At 45.0% G+C, this 21,277-nt stretch overlaps 1 protein-coding gene across 1 annotated transcript in view; it reads left to right on the forward strand.

Annotated features, from left to right (window-relative positions):
* sorl1 (sortilin-related receptor, L(DLR class) A repeats containing) overlaps nt 1–21,277 on the forward strand; it is a 203,277-nt gene that overhangs the window by 86,979 nt on the left and 95,021 nt on the right. Inside the window, exons 7-9 of the mRNA XM_038779169.1 lie at nt 8,525–8,626; nt 8,841–9,010; nt 19,750–19,942. Of these exons, the coding sequence (XP_038635097.1) occupies nt 8,525–8,626; nt 8,841–9,010; nt 19,750–19,942 (465 nt within the window). The remainder of the gene's footprint in view (nt 1–8,524; nt 8,627–8,840; nt 9,011–19,749; nt 19,943–21,277) is intronic.

Consider the following 21,277-nt stretch of genomic DNA (forward strand, 5'->3'; position numbering starts at 1 on the left):
TGGGTGCAGGAGCACAGGAATCTGGGTATATAAATCATTGAAAGTGGCAGAATAAAGGAAGGGTTGAGCGTACGGTTAATAAAGCAAACCTTATCCTACGCTTTATTAATAAGGGCATAGAGTACAAGAACAAGGAGATTATGCTGAACTTGTTGGGAGACACCGGTTTGGCTTCCGATGGAGTATTGCATCCAGTTTTTGGCACTTCACATTGGGGAAAGATCTGTATTGGCGAGAATGCAGAAAATATCATGAAATTTGCTGGGAATAATGTCCTGGAGACAGATATTTAATGGCAGGGCAGGAGGTTTAGAGGGGATGAGAGGGAAATCGTTTTCACTCTCTTATGGTGGTCGGATTCTGAAACTCACTGCCTGAAAGGATGGTGGAGGCATAGACCCTCAACATTTAAGAAATATTTAGATGTGCATTTGCGATCCCAGGGCATACAAGACTATAGGCCAAGTGCTGGAGAATGGGATTAGAATAGTTAGGTTGTTTTTGACTGGCGCAGATGCAACGGGCCAAAGGGCCTTTTCTATGCTGTAGACGTCTATGACTATTTGATAGAGATATTCAAAAGTGTAGATGGGGAGAAACGGTTCCTACTCGAGAAGAAGGCGGCTCAGGTTGAAAGCAACTGGCATAAGAAGCACAAACCTATATGAGAAAAAATCTTTTCATACAGCAAGCAGTTTGGTATCTGGAGTGCACTGTCTGAGAGTCAGCTGGAGACAGTTTTAATCGAGGTATTTGAGAAGGAATTAGACTGCAATGGGAAGAAGGTGGTGGAATGGTGCCAGATGAGGGCGGCTCAGTGGTCAGCACTGCTGTCTCACAGCACCAGAGACCCGGCTTCGATTCCAACCTTGGATGACTGCATGCAGTTTGCACTTTCTCCCTGTGTCTGTGCTCTGGTTTCCTCCCACAGTCCAAAGATGTGCCGGTTAGGTGGATTCCCCATGCTAAATGGGGCAGCAGGGTAGCATGGTGGTTAGCATAAATGCTTCACAGCTCCAGGGTCCCAGGTTCGATTCCCGGCTGGGTCACTGTCTGTGTGGAGTCTGCACGTCCTCCCCCTGTGTGCGTGGGTTTCCTCCCGGTGCTCCGGTTTCCTCCCACAGTCCAAAGACGTGCGGGTTAGGTGGATTGGCCATGCTAAATTGCCCGTAGTGTCCTAATAAAAGTAAGGTTGAGGGGGGGGGTTGTTGGGTTACGGGTATAGGGTGGATACGTGGGTGATCATGGCTCGGCACAACATTGAGGGCCGAAGGGCCTGTTCTGTGCTGTACTGTTCTATGTTCTATGTTCTAAATTGCCCCTTTTGTGTCCAAAAAATTAGGTGAGGCTATGGAGATGGGGTGAGGGAGTGGGCCTAGGTGGGGTGCACTTTTGGATGGTTGGTGCAGACTCAATGGGCTGAATGGCCTCCTTCTGTACTGCAGAATTCTATGAATTGTTCATTTAGAGAGCTGGTGCAGAGTCAACTAACCAAATGGCTGCCTCCTGCGCACCCTGCTGTAACAATTCTTTGACTGTTGCTGCTTTTACTATATATCTTTTTGGAGGCCAGCTTGTCAAGGCAGTAAATGTCCCTCCACAATTAGTCTGCCACCAGGTGAACATAGAACATAGAACAGTACAGCACAGAACAGGCCCTTCGGCCCTCGATGTTGTGCCGAGCATTGTCCCAAACCAAGATCAAGCTATCCCACTCCCTGTCATTCTGGTGTGCTCCATGTGCCTATGCAATAACCACATGAAAGTTCCTAAAGTGTACGACTCCACTATCACAGCAGGCAGTCCATTCCACACCCTAACCACTGTCTGAGTGAAGAACCTACCTCGGACATCCCTCCTATATTTCCCACTCTGAGTCTTATAGTTATGCCCCCTTGTAACAGCTACATCCACCCGAGGAAATAGTCTCGGAACGTCCACTCTATCTATCCCCCTCATCATCCTATAAACCTCTCTTAAGTCGCCTCTCATCCTCCTCCACTCCAAAGAGAAAAGCCCTAGCTCCCTCAACCTTTCCTCATAAGACCTACCCTCCAAACCAGGCAGCATCCTGGTAAATCTCCTTTGCCCCCTTTCCAATGCTTCCACATCCTTCCTATAATAAGGTGACACAATACTCCAAATGTGGTCTCTCCAGGGTCCTGTACAGTTGCAGCATAAACTCAAGCCCCCTGTTAATAAACGCCAACACACTATAAGCCTTCTTCACAGCTCTATCCACTTGAGTGGCAACCTTCAGAGATCTGTGGACATGAACCCCAAGATCTCTGTTCCTCCACATTCCTCAGAACCCTGCCATTGACCCTGTGACCCGCATTCAATTTTTTTTCTACCAAAATGAATCCCCTCGCACTTATCAGGGTTAAACTCCATCTGCCATTAAAGCTACCTCTCGAGGTGTAGCAGCGTGAGAAGAAAAATGAACATATCTGGAAAAACTAGTCGGGCAGCATCTGTGGAGCGAAACGAGTTCATTTCACGTTGATGATCTATATCAGAATTGAAGAAAGATAAAAATGTAAAAGTTCTTAGGCCAATTGTAGCAGCATAAAAGGATGTGATTTCTGTCCTCCCATTAGGTTATTGTGGATTTAGTCTTGGAAATGCTTTAAACACTGAGAATGGAATTTAACCAAAATGTTTTTGGTTTTTAAGGGATTTTCCTGCCAGCCTTGCCGGTGAAGTCTCCATCGCTATCAAGCAACACGTGTCACTTTTTTGGACCCTGGGGATTTTCTCACTGGTTTAACCCACACTTAGAATTTTTTTCAGCACTGAGGAGCTGAATTCCAAGATCTGGCCGCTGTTTTGAAAGGGTGCCCCGATCTCGAAGTGAACTTGTAGGCCCCCCACCCATGGGCAATGTTGCAAGAAGGTTTAAACACTACTTAGGCACTTGTTTGGTGTCACCCCCTTTGGGCGTGATTCTGATTCCAGTGCCTCGCAGGTCTTGGGTATAATCACGCAAGACGTACAGGCTGCCGGGAAACCTGCGAAAGGCCTCTCCTCGGATCTACGGGATCTACCTGCTGTGCTGCGACTTGCTCTAGCGCAACACGGCTGGTAGATTGTGTCCAGAGTTTTTGTTTTGTTGATTCATGAGGTGCATGAGGTGGTAGTGCGAATAAACCTTGGACATTTGATGATAAATGCATGTTGCATTTTCTTACAATAGTGTTCAAACAAAAAGGCTGACAATTAACATGCTGACATAGTGAGTCATCATTCAACAGCCTCCTAGCAACCCTTTAATAACTGCACTGTTTGGCACTATCAGATGCTGCTCAAGTCACTGGTTTCTGTTTACTCAAAGCTGCTCTTTGTATTTTGATATCCATCAAATAAGACGCAAGGTGGATTTGAAGAGAAAGCTACCCTTGGTGCGTTTTCCCAAAATATTGTTCCCATTTCATCCCCTGCTTAATGGAACGTTTAAATTTGCATTCTTAACACAACATATGATTATTAATGCAGGGCCCTGTCAGAGGTAGAATTCAGTGGCACAATAAAGGCTCAAAATAAAGTTATTTTCTTCCTTCTTGTGCACAAGATTTAATAAACAAGTTTAAAAACTGCCCATCTGATTTAAACTCATTATGTAAATGAGCTCTTTAAAATGCATAGCTCACGTTATTGAGTAGTAGTGTTTAAGGGGTAATCTTTTTGGGTGTGTAATTAAGGAGTTTAATATTGTGTTCATAGTAAAGTCTTGTTTTAAAAATACCAAATCCCTATTTCGTCCTGCAATCCTAGGCCAAACCACCTTCAGCTGCTTCATCAATGACCTCCATTCCATCATCAGGTCAGAAGTGGGGATGTTTGCGGATGACTGCACAATGTTCAGCACCATTCGTGACTCCTCAGATAATGAAGCAGTCCATGTCGAAATGCAGCAAGACCTGAACAATATCCAGGCTTGGGCTGACAACTGGCAAGTTACATTCGTGCCATACAAGTGCCAGGCAATAACCATCTCCTACAAGAGAGAATCTAACCACCACCCCTTGACATTCATTGGCATTACCATCACTGACTCCCCCACATTCAACAACCTGGGGGTTACTATTGATCAGAAACTGAACTGGACTAGCCATATTAATGCTATGGCTACCAGGGCAGGTCAAAGGCTAGGAATCTTGATCCCCACCTCCCAAAAGCCTGTCCACTATCTGCAAGGCACAGGTCCACTATCTGCAAGGCACAGGTCTACTATCTGCAAGGCACAGGTCCAGAGTGTAATGGAATATTCTCCACTTACCTGGATCAGTGCAGCTCTAACAATGCCCAAGAAGCTCAACACCATCCAGGACAAAGCAGCCCCGCTTGATTGATCCCTCTTCCACAAACATTCAAACCCTCCACCACCAAAGCACAGTGGCAGCCTCGTGTACAATATACAAGATGCACTGCAATAACTCACAAGGTTCCTCAGACAGCACCTTCCAAACCCACGACCACTACCATCTAGGAGGACAAGAGCAGCAGATACCTGAGAACCCGGCCACCTGGAGGCTCCCATCCAAGTCACTCACCATCCTGACTTGCAAATATATTGCTGTTCCTTCACTGTTGCTGGGGCAACATCCTGGAACTCTTTTTTCCCCCCTCCCCCAACAGCACAATGGATGTATGTAGAAGCCAGGTATTTCTAATACACCTAATATAGGTAAAAGATAGCTGTTTAAGCGTAAATATTAAGTCCCAGTTTTAAAATTAAAAGAAAACACATATTTTGCAAACTCATTGTCATAGTTTTAAAGTAACACAGAAGTCTGATAAGACAAACACTTTTCATTACATTTCTCCAAGGACAAGGGCTGAATTCATGGCAACGAGGTGGCAGGAGTGAGGGTTCTACTGTTCCCACGCCGTTCGAGATTAGGGTGCAACACATCCCATGACTTATAGAAGCTGAACCATTTTAGACTATGTTGCCTTGTTTTTAATAAATGGACAGTTAGAACATCAAATCAAATATATATTTGATTCCAACATTCTCATTACTACAATTTTATAAAAGCAGCATAATTCACTTTACTAGATTGAAATAAACATTTTGAATTATATTTTTTGGAGTCATGTCCTTGGGCACCGATCGCGGGCCTGTCCCCTCCCGAGGACAGTCGTGGTGCTTTTTCCCCTGTACTCCCCCCACAAGCCCCAAACGGGGGCATATCTCACCCGTTGCACGACGGCAGCGACCAGGTGTGGTTGCCGCCGTTGTGAAGCGGTCGCGAATGGCAGGTCGCTCGGCGCATCCGGGTCGGAGAATCGCCAGTCGGCGAGAAAAACGGCAAGCGCCGATTCTTCCGATCCGGGGGGGGAAGAGAGGGGTGAATCGCCGGGGGGGGGGGGGTAAAGCGATTCACCCCTCCCCCTCTCTCTCTTTCCCCCCCCCCGGCGATTTCCCCCCCCCCCCCCCCCGCGATTATTCTCCTCCCCCCCCCCCCCCCCCCCCCCCGGCGATTCACCCCCCCCCCCCCCCCCCCCGCCGATTCACCCCCCCCCCCCCCCCCCAGGGGAGGGGTGAATCGCGGGGGGGGGGGGGAGAGAATAATCGCGGAGGGGTGAATCACGGGGGGGGGGGTGGGGGGGGGGGGAGGAGGGGAGGGGTGAATCGCGGGGGGGGGGAGAATAATCGCGGAGGGGTGAATCGCGGGGGGGAGGAGGGGAGGGGTGAATCGCGGGGGGTGGGGGGGAGAATCGCGGGGGGGGAGGAGGGGAGGGGTGAATCGCGGGGGGTGGGGGGGAGAATCGCGGGGGGCACCAGGGGGGTGTGAATTTTGTCGGGGGGCCCTCCCACGATTCCCCCACGATTCTCCCACGCCGTGTGGGGAGCGGAGAATCGTGCCTTTTGACTTTTAAAAGTTATGTTTCGAGCTGTTTGCCTAAGAAGATAATTCCTGTGATTCTTTGAAAGCTTCAAATTGTCTACGAATTGCCTTTTAAATGACTTTCAAGTTGTAATCAATAGAAGACAAAACAATTCTTATTTGCGCCTGACAAGTTTTAACTTGAATTTCTACTGAGTTCCAGTAATCGCAAGTGCAGCTGGTAACCTTGAATTGATGGTTTCAAAATCCCTCAACTGACACAGTCGAAATCCTTCAATGTACCTACCTCAAGGACAGCAGCAGTTCAAGGAGGCAACCATCTGAAGGGCAACTAGGGATGGGTAATTAATGCTGGCCTAACCAGTGACTCCCATATCCTGTAAAATTAATTTTTTTTAAAATCGCTCTTGGAACAAATTGATCTTTCTGCAGTCTGACAAAATAAACGAAAATATGGGGGTTTCGTCCAGTATCCTAGCCACTGTTGGGGTCTGGTCTGGATTGTAATATACGTGATCCTGTGTTGAGAATTACACTAACAACCATTATAAGATTATCATTTGGGCTTTGAATGTGATTTAGTTACACTTCCTAGAACCTCCATATGTTTATATGCAGGAAGGTTTCCTCTGCAAGCAAAAGGAACATATCCAGGCATTGTCTTTTTTGAATTAATCAAGTGTTGGGGCAATAGTTCCCTGGTGTATTCTCCATAGCAATGGTGTGACCAATCAAAGTCAAGCATTTATTTCCCCTCATGCAGTATGTATTGTGTTTGTCCTGATGAATGCAAGTTGAAAAGCTTCGGCAGCATGTCTATTTTATTCATCAGCAGACGTTTTGCACTGGCCTCATTCCAGAAATACCATTGGGTTTTAATAACCCAAACTAGATGGAAGATTGAACTGCCTGCTATTAATTTGTGGCTTTTAATTCGCGTGCTGTAAATATAGAACCCAGAAATAGTTTACTGCGCTAGTGTGAATGGCTTCACTGGATTTTAGTCAGGAAAATTCGCCAGAATTGGCCCAGCTGATCCAGTGCCAAACTAAGCTGGTCAAATCTACTCCATTTCAGATCCAACTAGCTGCGGCCGTATGATTGGGTTGTAAAATTAGCTCAAAACAGATTCATGTTTCAAAGCAGCTTATTTTTGTTTTAGGAAGGAAGTGACAAGAAACACGAATGGAGATTTCATAATTGGTGTGCTGATGGTGATAAAAATGAGCATTACTGGGAAATGAAACCATTGTTTCATGTGCAGTAATTTGTGTCATTACCATGCCACCTGGTGGTTTAATTGTGCAATTTGTTTTCAATCTGGCTATAGTTTTTTTCCCCCAACAAACATAGCGACCGTGTTCAATCTACAGCCAACAACTTTGCATGCCTGCTGTTGATTCTTACCATTCTTAATCTACTAAAAGATAAAATTGCGGTGAATTATAATACAGGGTGCTTCAGCTTTGCAAGCGAGCTAATGTAGCACAGTGTCATGCCTCATAATAATAATAATCGCTTATTGTCATAAGTAGGCTTCAGTGAAGTTACTGTGAATAGCCCCTAGTCGCCACACTCTGGTGCCTGTTCGGGGAGGTCGGTATGGGAATTGAACCCATGCTGCTGCCTTGTTCTGCATTACAATTCAGCTGTTTAGCCCAGTGTGCTAAACCAGCACCTACTTGTAGTATTTTAAATTTACATAAACCTGAAACTGGTTTATTAATGTTAGCGATGCTACATGATCTCTAAACCACGGTACTCTTTTACCTCCTCTTTCCCTTGCTACCATCCGTAAGATTTTAAATCCCCAAGTGGTTGTTAGCTCACCGCACTGTCCAGATTTAGAGTCTAGCATCTTTTTCTTCAACATTGTGTACTCCGCTGCAGATAATTTTGCTGGAATTAGATTACCATGTGAAGACAAATACAATAGATACTGGGTCAATTGCTGGAACTCCACCCTAACAACAGCACTGTGGGTGTACCTACACTTCATGGACTACAGCAGTTCAAGAAGGCGGCTCACTACCTCCTTCTCGGGCAATTGGGGTTGGGCAATGAATGCTCGGCTATCCAGCGTAGCCCGCATCCCTTGAATGAAATATTTTGAGAAAAAAATACTGTGGAATGCAATGCACGTTCTCCCCAGTGGCCAATACAACATGAAGGAAGAGAAACTTTGGGGCAGATTGCTTACGAATCTCCGTCTACCTCGAGGTAAGTATACAGAGTGTCAAAGCTGCTGATTCTGTGCCTGTAGCACACATCACTAGCAATTTGGTCCACAAAGCCCAGGCAACTTCATCCTTTTTGTGAATATTTCTTATTTGCTGATTTGTCTCGTTTGAAGTTTTGAGAATGTGGAAATTTGCCGCAAGGCTGATTCAGAAGACCCAAGAATGTGGTTACCCAATAATAAATAGGAACATGGATTGAATCCATCGCCTGAAATTCTGTTAATATGTACCTAAATACCTCACAAAGCCAAACATCTTGGATGCTCGTGGCATTATGTGACCAACTTCAGTACCGCTACAAGAGATTTGATTTTCCAGGAGACTTTCAGCAATTTGTACTTGAAAGCAATAGCTAAATGGTAGAGCAGGAAAATGATTGGTCAATTAAAGCTCTATTTGAAACTCAAACTTATTTCTCTCTTTTTGCAGCACCTCCTCGGAAGCAGTGACCCGATAACAGTGCAGTTGTGGGTCTCGTATAATCGGAAACCCATGAAACAAGCAAATTTTCTCACAAGACATCATATAACGGTGAGTGTGTAGAAACATTCATTTTTTTGCTGGCTTTTCTTCTTTACTCTTTCCAACCTGTGTCCACTGGTGTAATCTGCAATTGTAAATACCTGGAAATGAATGACAACAAAGTGTTTTTATTCTGGATTGATACAGTATGAATTGCAAATGATGAATATTACCTTCTATCTTGATTTTGTGAAAATACTTCCTCCTTTTGTACATTTTTCAGGAGTATTATGTGGCTGATGCATCAGAAGACCAGGTGTTTGTCTGCGTCAATGTCAACAATAATGTGACCAACCTCTATATCTCTGAAGCAGAGGGTCTGAAATTTTCCCTTTCTCTGCAAAATGTACTGTATTACAGTCCAGGAGGTGCAGGAAGTACAACTCTGGTGAGGTAGGAACATGAACATTTTGCTTGAAACAAAGAAACAAAACATTTGTTACATATACTCCTTTTGCACTGAGGAATTTAGTTACTCGATGGGTGGTTGCACCCTGAACGATCTGACAGACTAGCGCAAGTTAGGCAAAATCTAATACTTATCCTACCCGAGCAATATACCTTCATCTAATGTGTAAGGTTATTACATTTCCCAGATTTCCTATTTTATTGTCCAGTCCATGCTGGATTGTGAGCAACCTCATGCTACGGCCTTGTGTCCAGAAACACCTGCGTTCAGACTGCCCAGATTGCCTTCCTGTGCTTTTTGATAGGAGATTGCAGATTCTAATGTAAGATCCAGAGTATTCCTTCTCCTTACACCATGTTCAATCCAATAACAGTATATGGTGGAGAAATGATACAGAAACTTGCCTTTTAACTTGAGCAAGTTTATTCTTCAACATTTCAGTGGAGTTGAAACCTCCTTATGGTTACCCACATCAACTGTTGCAGTTGTCTCTATTTGTGTTCATTTTTAAAATAAACAGCCAACTAAACTAATCCAATAAAGTGAGGGTCTCTATTTATGAGGGGCTGGTTTAGCTCACCAGGCTAAATCGCTGGCTTTTAAAGCAGGCCAGCAGCACGGTTCGATTCCCGTACCAGCCTCCCCGGACAGGCGGCGGAATGTGGCGACTAGGGGCTTTTCACAGTAACTTCATTGAAGCCTACCCGTGACAATAAGCGATTTTCATTTCATTTTCATGCTCTTAATCCAATGCTCGTTACCTATCCGTAGCAGTTTGATGGGCGTAATAAGGCCGTTGTCAGAGGACACCATTACCAAGACCTCTACTCTATCCCCATCATCTAAAAATCTCATATCAAAACTTGCCCTGCAATGTGCTTTTCAGCAATTTTGGAAAATTGAGCAATTACTTTCTTGAAATCCTTTGTGGTGCGACCCCAATATTATGCCCCAGCCTTCACTTTACCTCAAGAGTGAAGTTTGCAGGGTATACGGAGTTGTCAAACGGGTTTGGTGGCTTCAGCTGCTGAGTCAGGGTGAGTGTGATGAGGTTGAGCATGGTACAAGGTGTTTAAACTGCAAAGTTCTTTTTTAAGTGACACAGTGGGTTAGCATTGCTGCGTCAACTCTGGTCCCGGGTGATTCTGTCTGTGTTGAGTATTCACTTTTTCTCCCCTTGTCTGACTATGATCATTGCTAAGATTTTAGAATCCATTATTCAAGATGAGATCGTGGAGTACTTGGAAGTGCATGATAAAATAGGACTGAGTCAGCACGGCTTCGTTAAGGGGAGGTCATGTCTGGCAAATCTGTTGGTTCTTCGAGGAAGTAACAAGGAAGTCAGACAAAGGAGAACCAGTGGATGTGATTTATTTAGATTTCCAGAAGGCCTTTGACAAGGTGCCGCATAGGAGACTAAGTCCCATGGTGTTAAGGGTAAGATCCTGGCATGGATAGAGGATTGGATGACTGGCAGAGAGTGGGGTCTTCAGGATGGTAGCTCGTGACCAGTGCTGGGACCACAACTTTTCCACAATATAAATTAATGATCTGGAAGAAGGAACTGAAGGCACTGTTGCCAAATGATACAAAGATCTCCTGTAATGGTGTCCCTTGGTGACACCACCTGAAAGCACAACAGTATAAACAGTATTATTGAGGAAGTGGGGGGGGGGGGGGGCTGCAGAAGAATTTGGACAGGCTAGGAGAGCGGGCAATGAAGTGGCAGAAGAAATACAATGTGGAAAAATGTGAGGTTATGCACTATGGAAGGAGGAAAGGAAGCATAGACTATTTTCTAAATGGGGAAATGCTTAGGAAATCAGAAGCACAAAGGAACTTGGGAGTCCTTGTTCAAGACTCATGGGCATTACTGAAACATGGTTAAAGGATGGTCACGACTGGGAGTTAAATATCTGAGGGTATCAAACTATACGGAAGGACAGAGTGGATGGTAAGGGAGGTGGTGTAGCTCTGTTATTTAAGGATGACATCCGGGTAACAGTAAGGGATGACATCGGTGCTATGGAGGATAAGGTTGAATCCATTTGGGTGGAAATCGGGAATAGTAAGGCGAAAAAGTCACTGATAGGAGTAGTCAATAGCCACCAAATAGTAACGTTATGGTGGGGCAGGCAATAAACAAAGAAATAACTGATGCATGGTTAATTAATAGAAAGCAAAGAGTGGGGATTAATGGGTGTTTCTCTGGTTGGCAATCAGTAGCTAGTGGTGTCCCTCAGGGATCCGTGTTGGGCCCACAATCGTTCACAATTTACATAGATGATTTGGAGTTGGGGACGAAGGGCAACGTGTCCAAGTTTGCAGATGACACTAAGATGAGTGGTAAAGCAAAAAGTGCAGAGGATACTGGAAGTCTGCAGAGGGATAGGTTAAGTGAATGGGCTAGGGTCTGACAGATGGAATACAATGTTGACAAATGTGAGGTTATCCATTTTGGTAGGAATAACAGCAAAAGGGATTACTATTTAAATAAAATATTAAAGCATGCTGCTGTGCAGAGAGACCTGGGTGTGCAACTCTTGGCATGAGTCACAAAGTTGGTTTACAGGTGCAGCAGGTGATTAAGAAGGCGAATGGAATTTTGTCCTTCATTGCTAGAGGGATGGAGTTTAAGACTAGGGAGGTTATGTTGCAATTGTATAAGGTGTTAGTGAGGCCACACCTGGAGTATTGTGTTCAGTTTTGGTCTCCTTACTTGAGAAAGGACGTACTGGCACTGGAGGGTGTGCAGAGGAGATTCACTAGGTTAATCCCAGAGCTGAAGGGGTTGGATTATGAGGAGAGGTTGAGTAGACTGGAACTGTACTTGTTGGAATTTAGAAGGATGAGGGAAGATCTTATAGAAACATATAAAATTATGAAGGGAATAGCTAGGATAGATGCGGGCAGGTTTTTTCCACTGGCGGGTGAAAGCAGAACTAGGGGGCGTAGCCTCAAAATAAGGGGAAGTAGATTAGGACTGAGTTTAGGAGGAACCTCTTCACCCAAAGGGTTGTGAATCTATTGAATTCCTTGTCCAGTGAAGCAGTTGAGGCTCCTTCATTAAATATTTTTAAGGTAAAGATAGATAGTTTTTTGAAGAATAAAGGGTTTTGGTGTTCGGGCCGGAAAGTGGAGCTGAGTCCACAAAAGATCAGCCATGATCTAATTGAATGGCGGAGCAGGCTCGAGGGGCCAGATGGCCAACTCCTGCTCCTAGTTCTTATGTTCTTATTCTCGAGGTTAACATGCAGGTTCAGTCAGCAGTTAGGAAGGCAAATGCATTAGCCAAATATATTTAAATGTTAGCATTCATGTCGAGAGGGCTAGAATTAAAGAGCAGAGATGTACTTCTGAGGCTGTATAAGGCTCTGGTCAGACTCCATTTGGAGTATTGTGAGCAGTTTTGGGCCCCGTATATGAGGAAGGATGTGCGGCTTTAGAAAGAGTCCAGAGGAGATTCACCGGAATGAAGAGCTTGTTGTATGAGGAATGGTTGAGGACTCTGGCCTGTGGTCTGTACTCATTGGAGTTTTGAAGGATGAAGGGAGATCTTATTGAAACTTGCAGGATACTGCGAGGCCTGAATAGAGTGGACGTGGAGATGGTGTTTCCACTTGTCAAAAAAACTAGAACCAGAGAACGCGATCTCAGACTAAAGGGACGATCCTTTAAAGCAGAGATGAGGAGGAATTCCTTCAGCCAGAGGGTGGTGAATCTATGGCGCTCATTGCTTCAGAAGGCTGTGGAGGCCAAATCACTGAGTGTCTTTAAGACAGAGATAGATAACTAGGTTCTTGATTAATAAGGGGATCAGAGGACGGCATGTGGCACAGTGGTTAGCACTGGGACTGTGGCATTGAGGACCCGGGTTCGAATCCCAGCTCTGGGTCACTGTCCGTGTGGAGTTTGCACATTTTCAACCCAAAGATCTGCAGGTTAGGTGGATTGGCCACACTAAATTGCCCCTTAATTAGAAAAAAAAGTAATTGGGTAATCTAAATTTATTTTTAAAAAAATAAGGGGATCAGGGCTTATGGGAATGAGAAAAATGTCAACCATGATTGAAAGGCGGAGCAGATGTGATGGGCTGAGTGGCCTAATTTTGCTCCTGTCTTATCATCTGCTTGGGTTTCCTCTGGGTGCTCTGGTCTCCTCACAAAGATGTGCAGGTTTGGTGGATTGGCCATGCTAAATTGCCCCTTAGTATCCAAAAGGTTAGGTGGGAGTACTGGGCTACGGGGATAGGGTGGAGACGTGGACACGTATGGTGGTCTTTCCAAGGGCTGGTGCAGACTCGATGGGCTGAATGGTCTTTTGCACTGTAAATTTTATGAGAGAGCCTGAGCGAAAGTAGGCTTTTGATTTGCTGCAGCAATTGGACTTCAAGCATCTGTCAGTTAGGCTGTCCGTGAGGATTTAAAAGGGCCTCGCAACTCTTGGCATTCAGCCTGTGGCACCATTGTTGCCTTAAAGCGCGTGACCCCAAAGTTTTCTCTCAAAAGACCCATAGTTTGGGAAGCTCTGTACTATAGTCATCTGTGATTGTGGACCAGAGCTAGCAACAGGAAAATGCAGGACATGCACGTTTGAAAAGTTTGTTGCCAAAATATTAACAGACAAATGTTTATTGTTTCTTTGTGTGCTCTTTTAAATGTGGCACTGACCTATATTTTAGATGAGTTCTGTCTGTGTTAAAATACAAATATTTTGCCATTTTCATATTATTTGAACAGTCTACCTTCAAGGCACTAGAAATATAAGTAATTCATTCAATGCAAAATTGATAGTATTACAGTAGAGTGCCTCTTGCACATCCAAACCCACCTCATAAACAATGGTTCAGCAAATGTGATGTTGTTCCATTAGAGGCTGACAACTTAATTAGTTGTCTGTGCGGTTGGATAGAATCCTACTCGGGAATATTTCTCAAGGAGGAATATGATGGTACTGCAACTGCTTGAAGGTGAATTTTGCACAAGACACGCCCTTTGGTTCATGGTGGCACGCACATTTGTATCAAGGCTTTTGCATTGAAGACCCATTCCATAGACTTAAAAAAAAAAGTTTAGAGCATCCTATTCTTTTTTTTCCAATTAAGGGGCAATTTAGGGTGGCCAATCCACCTAACCTGCACATCTTTGGGTTGTGGGGGTGAACGCACGCAGACGCAGGGAGAATGTGCAAACTCCACACGGACAGCGACCGGGGCTGGGATCGAACCCGGGTCCTCAGCGCCGTGAGGCAGCAGTGCTAACCCCTGTGCCACCATGCTGCCCCCCCCATTCCATAGACTTGAGTACATTATCAGTCGGAGGTGCAGGGCGCAATGGAGAAGTTTCTATGTGTGGTAGTGCGCAGAAACTGCTGTGAGCTTCCTAATGCTTGGCCCTGTGAGGCCATCACCACAAAAACTGTTAATTGGACCACTTAACAACGAGGCTCGGACGGTCTGCGACAGGGCAGCCAGTGCCACCTGGTAGGAAGTAGCAACGGCTGTCAGCTCCGGGAGCACCATCAGGAGGACTGGAACTCAGTGCTGTAAGATAGTCGACACTCTCCACCGGGCCCCACAGGTGGGCTGACACTGGCACTGCTCTCCCCCGCACCCCCCCCCGTCCCCCAAAGGTTATGTGCCTGGCGCAATCCCAGCACCATTCTGTGCCCTAGCCCACCCGTGTCCAGCAGTGTTGCCCACGCCGACCAGCGCTCCCCTCCAACTTCCCATACCCCCACAATGAGCGATGCGTACAGCTCACAATGGCCCCCTCACCTGCAGGAGAGTTGGCCTACAACAGACTGGAGAGGGCATAGACTGATGGCAGGATGCTGGACACGAATCCTCACACCTTGCGGGGAATGGGTCCTGGAAGTTGCGGGGCAGCCGAGGGATGTAGAGGCAAAGTTCCACCGGCGCCCATCCAGATGGCCTGTAACATGAGCTGTTAATGCCATACTGAATGACCCATCCCTTCCACTTACCACATGTCCATTCTCCTGCAGAATCTTCATTCGATGGTGATGGCCCATCCTGGGTGGTTCCTCTCCACACCTTTTCTCTCTTCCTTCTCTTTCCACCCCCTCCCACCCCATCCATGAGAACTCCTCGGAGGGGCGCTCCCCAGAAAGCACTGTATTCTGGGCACAGCTGTCATCCCCACTCTCCACCAGCGCAAAGACACACACCTCGATGGGCGACAGTAGTGGACAGGCTTCTGAGCCATATTCTGGTAAGTACCACAAGAGTTGCCGATGCACATCAGGTGGAGGCAGGAGCGCCCAGGGGAGACAGCAGTCAGAGCTCTGCTGGATCCCAGGGCCCAGCTCGGTCCCAGGCAGATGCTGATCCTCTGGACCAGGTTTACCCAGAACTGATGCAAACTTTAGAATCCCTACTGTGAAGGAGGCCAATTTGGCTCACCGAGTCTGCACCGGCCCTCTGAAGGAGAACCTTACCTAGGTCCAATCTCACCCTATCCCCGTAACCCCACAAGGGGCAATTTAGCACAGCCAATCCACCTAACCTGCACATCTTTGGTCTGTGGGAGGAAGCCAGGGCACCTGGAGGAAACCCATGCAGACACAAACTCCATACTGTCATCTGAGGTCGGAATTGAACCCGGGTCCCTGGCACTGTGAGGCAGCAGTGCTAATCACCGTGTCACGTTAAGGTGCAGCCATGACATTCCAAAGGGAATGTCTTGACACTCAAGCAGGTCCATGGCTTATTGGAGGAGTTCCAGAGACTATGGGAGCAGGAGATGGCGTCAGCAATGCATGGTGCAGAGGCCAACACTGTTAGGGTGGCAACTGCAATGGAGAGCTGATGCAAAATCAAAATGTTGGCAGCACGAGTGGAGTTGTCCAAGGCATGGCTCAGTCAGTGATGGCCATGGCTGAGCACCTCAAATGTGGGTCCCAGTCCCAGGTGGACCTTAATGAGCAGATCATATCCCAGTCTTGGGTGTGCCTTGCCGAGACACTCCAGAGCACACCCTGGTCGCTGAAGGAGATGCTCTATTATTCTCAGGTGGGCATAGCCGAGGCACTGCGGAGCATGTTCCAGTCGCAGATGGACATTGCTGGGGTGCTCCAGAGCATATCCAAGTCACTGAGGAGCATCGCAGAGAGAGTTGACACTATGCTCAGGACATTGGGGAGCCACCCAGAGCTAGCAGAGGCTCGATTCAGCTGACCCTCTGTCCCGAGGTGAACCCCAGGGTTCTTTGGGCACCGACGGGAGGAGGAGGCACTGGGTGCCAACCCCGAACCACCCTACGGAGTGGTGACGACGACCACCAGTTCCGCCGAGACCCACTCCCTCTTTGCCTCAAAGTCAGCAGCCCGAGCAGGTTGGCACGGTGGGGCATGTGGGCTGGGGCCTTCCAGCCCCAGGGCCTCCCAAGAGAATGCACGCCAGGGACATTAAAGGCCATGGGATAGGGTGTGCAGCAGGTTGTGTCCACCTTTGATGTGCATCCTAGGGGGCTACCTAGGCGCAGCAATAGAGCATGGAAGGCTGAGCAAGTACAGGATCACCTGCTTCAATACATTTTTTTTGTTTGTGGAAGCTTGCTACGTGCAATCGCCCCTGCATTACAACAGTAACTACACTTAACATACTCTATTGGATGTTCCAAGTTGGTAATAGGCAATGCATTTTCTTTTAGTTTGGCAAATGTTTTTCCAAAACTTTTACTTTTGTAATTGATTAGTGAATGACTTGTGTTTAAACACACAAATTTGGTAAAATGACATAGATTAGCCTAGTCTAGATTTTGTATGTTTTGTTTTTTGATCTCTAGATTCCAATTTCAGATGTCTGGGTGAAGCCACTTGCTGTGGAGGGGGTTTTAACCAATTTAAAGCAGAGTCTTGGTTAAAGTGGTAGACAAAGGAATTTCACACTTGCATTAAACATTTACATACCAATAAGTGTTTAATTTGATCCTTTTAACAAGCATGAAATTTAGGTTGTAAACTTGCAGATTTTTGACTGCATCTCTTTATATTCTGAGATTGAATCTTGCTTTGATGAAGGAAATTGCAAAGTTGGATGTGACTGGAGCTAACCATGTATGATTGGCCAGTCTGAGCTAATTGGCCTGTTAAAAATCACCTGATGGATGTGCACGGTGGATATGGGATGTGCACGGTGGATATGGGATGTGCACGGTGGATATGGGATGTGCACGGTGGATATGGGATGTGCACGGTGGATATGGGATACTTCTCTGAAGAAAAGAAAACGATCAAGAAGCTAGTAACCATCTCAGGACAACCTTTGGTCATATTTGAATCCAGTGACTCCTTTCTGTTGCACAGTTCTGTTGTAAGAACTCTACTCATGACACTCAATGCTGCTCTTGTTTGGCCTTGTTACGCACTGTAACCAATCACTATTTGTTGATGCACCACTGTTAATGTACTCCATCGATTATTCTTTTGTCTACTGTGTATGTTCCCTTGGCTGCAGAAAAATACATTTCACTGTACTAGGTACATGTGACATAATAAATATTAATCAATTGTGTAACATATATTGGGAGGGTCGGTGCGGACTAAATAGGCTGAATGGCCTCCTTCAGAACTGTAGGGAGCATAAGGGTATCAGGGGTTATGGGGAGAAGGCAGGAGAATGGGGATGAGAAATTATCAGCTATGATTGCATGGTGGAGCATAATTGATGGGCTGTGGCCTAATTCTGCTCCTATGTCTTGTGGTCTTATGGTAAGGATTCCACATTGTGTGGTCCAACCAAGATCCTATATAAATTTAACATCTTTGTTTTTCAATTCTATTCGTGTAGAAATAACTGCAGTGCTTTGTTGCATTTTTAAAAAATTACCTTGTTAGCCCGTCTCTCATTATAATACATGTCTATACTCCTAGAACCCTTTGCACTCCATGTAGACTTTTATTTTCCAAGGAGAGTGTGGCCACCAAAGCACCCTTTGTCTACCACTAAGTAGACCATTAAAATTTATTCTTGGTCTTGTTCCATATCCAAGGAAAACATGTTTTTAACGACCAGGTTTTTGGAGTTCATTGGAGTTCATTTGGATTCTGATGTACTTTGCTGCAACTAAGTATATTACAGGTCCCTGAAGAACTTTGACTGATCTGTTTTAGTACTGAGGCACCAACTGAGCAAATAGTAAAGATGTATGTTTTACTGATAAGTACAGAATTGCTAAAGCCAACAAACACATTCAAATGGCACACAGTTATGTCAGTTCACTTTCAGAGGGTTGGCTGTGTACCACACTCCTGTTCCCTGGCCAAAAGGGGTTTCAAAATCTCAGGAAGTAAAAAATCTGCTTTATTTATGTAACACGGCTACAGTGTGTGAAGGAGCGGGGGAATGCTCATTGTGATGAGCTGTGAGATGCAATCATGCCAGTTAGTCAAACAAAGCCCCCCTTTGTCTGCCCTAGTTGAAAACTGCTCGGTTTGTTTTCAGTGGACCATGTTAAAATGTACTCTTAATCTTGTTCCATAGTTTATATATTCTATAGAAAAGGAGGTTTTAATGTAAACTCTGTTAACATCAGCTGCTTTACCAGTATTTATTTTGGTTACTTTGAGCAGATTGAAATTGGCAAGAGATTTATTTTCCTTCAGGCGCACAATTGAGACCATGCCATGTTTCGATGTAACCTTTCAAGATTATCTCTGCCAGTTTTTATTGAAAAATGTTTATAATTGAATTGCAGTGCAACAGTGACAATAAGAAAAACAAGAACCAAGTAGCCTTTTTCATCTGCCTACCGTTGGTTCAACTGAGATTCTACCTGATTTTTCCTGAGATGAATGAGAACATGACATTAGATGTGCTGAAGATTTGGCGTCTTCTTCTAAACCTTTTCACAATATCTTGATCTTACTTCATCCATTCAAACAGACCCAACAACAACTTATATTTATAGACTGTCTTTAATGTGGAGAAAAGGTAGGGTTTATGAGAGATATTTGAGTGCGGCGAGGGAATGTGCAAAAATCGAGAGCCTGAGAAACCGTGTTCATGGAGGGTGTAGGGTGAGAGGTGACATAATGAAGGACATTAACATGAGAATAAGAATTTTTAATTAGAGCTGTTGTAGACATGGGAGAGCTGTTGTAGATGTGGGAGAACTGTTGTTGGTGTGGAAGAAGCCAATGTGGGTCAGCAAGAACAAGGGTAATAGGTAGTCGAATCAGCTGAAGTTTTGGTTTTGGAGAGCAGAGTTTTGGATGCACTGAAGCTTGTATGAGGATGAGAAAGCATGTAGTGGAAAATTGGAGTAGCTGGGTTTAAAAGTGGCAAAGGCATGTTTTAGGCTTTTGGTGTCAGATGATCAGACATTGAGCAGTAGCAGAATATGGAGTGGAAGTAGACTCTTTGAAGATGAAGAAGATTATGTGGTTGTTGGTCGCTGTGTCCAGGGTGGCACTAATTAATCTCACTAACTGGAATTAAATTGAAGATCTTTCCAATCCAATGATTTTTACATAATTTCTATGATGTCTTATACACAGTTTTCTGTTCGAAATTAAAGATGGTTGAAATGAATGTAATCGCACTCTTGCTTCTCTCCTCCCTACCATCTTCCACTCCTTCATTTTCTATCTCTTCATCAAACACAAATTCCAGTGATTTACATGGCAGTTTTCAGCCATGATCCATCAAAGCTCCACTTTGAATTCTAAGAATCTTTGTTTTTTTTTCTTCAATTCACAGATACTTTTCAAATGAACCCTTTGCAGATATTCATCGTGTAGAAGGACTACGGGGTGTCTACATTGCTACCCAGATGAATGGATCTTATGCCGAGGAGAATATGAGATCAGTGGTAACTTTTGACAAGGGCGGAACTTGGGAACTGTTGCAGGCACCAACCTTTGGCAGTGATGGTGTTAAAATCAACTGTGAGGTAAGGATGGAGAAAAATTGCAGATTGAATGCACTATTTTGAAAATTGCACAGATCCTGGTTTTTTGAGATGCAGTTGTCATCTCTAAGGTGCTAGTTTCTCTCCCTCTTCTTTCACCCAAATAGGATTCTTTGTGAATGTTGGCCTATTAGAGATTGATGGCGGGTGGGGTGAAATAATAAATAAAGCTGGATCTCTTCCGAAGCATTTTATATTTTGCCACTGGGTAGATATCTGAAGCTGATTTATTTCAGGATTTCCTCTTGTCCAAAAGCAGTTGCTCTGATCCTGTTGCTGCCTCAACAGGTTAGCAAATTCATCTGGATAGAATCAACACCCACTTCAATTATATAGTGTACCTAATAAGCAGCTTGGAACGTTTAAGGAACCTGGAAACCCCAATCTATGTGGCTTCATAAGATCATAACATGTAGGAGCAAAATTAAGCCATTCGGCCAATCGAGTCTGTTCCACCATTCGATAATGGCTGATGTGTTCCTCATCCCCATTCTCCTGTCTTCTCTTCATAACCCCTAATCCCTTTATTAATCAAGAAATCCCTTATTAAGTGAGAACACCAGATTTGCGCTTGAAGTGCTGTTACTTACAAGGTTACAGACCAAGAGCTGGAAGGTGGAATTAGACAGAATAGTTCTTTCTTCGAACACAAGAACGAGGAGCAGGAGTAGACAATTAAACCCCTCTAGCCTGTTCCATCATTCAATACCATCATGGCTGATCTCATCATGGCCTTGTCTCCAACGTCCTGCCCGTTCTCCGTACCCTCCATCCCATTACTAATTAAAAATTTGTCTAACTCCTCCGATTTACTCACTGTCCCAGCATCCACTGCACTCTGGGGTAGCGAATTCAATAGATTCACAACCCTTTGGGCGAGGTAGTTTCTCCTCTATATTTTAAATTTTCTCCCCCTTATCCTGAGACTGTGACCTCTTGTTCTAGAATGTCCCACAAGAGGAAGCATCCATTCCACATGTACTTATCGAAACCTTTTTATCATCTTGTATACCTCAATTTGATCTCCTCATTCTTTTAAACTCCAGAGTGTATAGGCCTAAACTGCTCAATCTCTTTTTTTCATAAGACAACCCCCTTTATTCTATAATCAATCTAGTCAACCTCCTCTGAACTGCCTCCATCTTTCCTCAAATAAGAGGTTCAAAACTGCACAATACATCAGGTGCGATCTCTAATGCCTTGTACAGTTGCAACAACACGTCCTTACCTTGATACTCTATTGCTTTAGCTATAAATGCCAACATTCCATTTGTTTTCTTTACAATCTGCTGTACCTGCATGCTAGTTTTCTGTGAC

This window comes from Scyliorhinus canicula, chromosome 19 (genome assembly GCF_902713615.1).
Source record: "Scyliorhinus canicula chromosome 19, sScyCan1.1, whole genome shotgun sequence".
Classification (NCBI taxonomy): domain Eukaryota; kingdom Metazoa; phylum Chordata; class Chondrichthyes; order Carcharhiniformes; family Scyliorhinidae; genus Scyliorhinus; species Scyliorhinus canicula.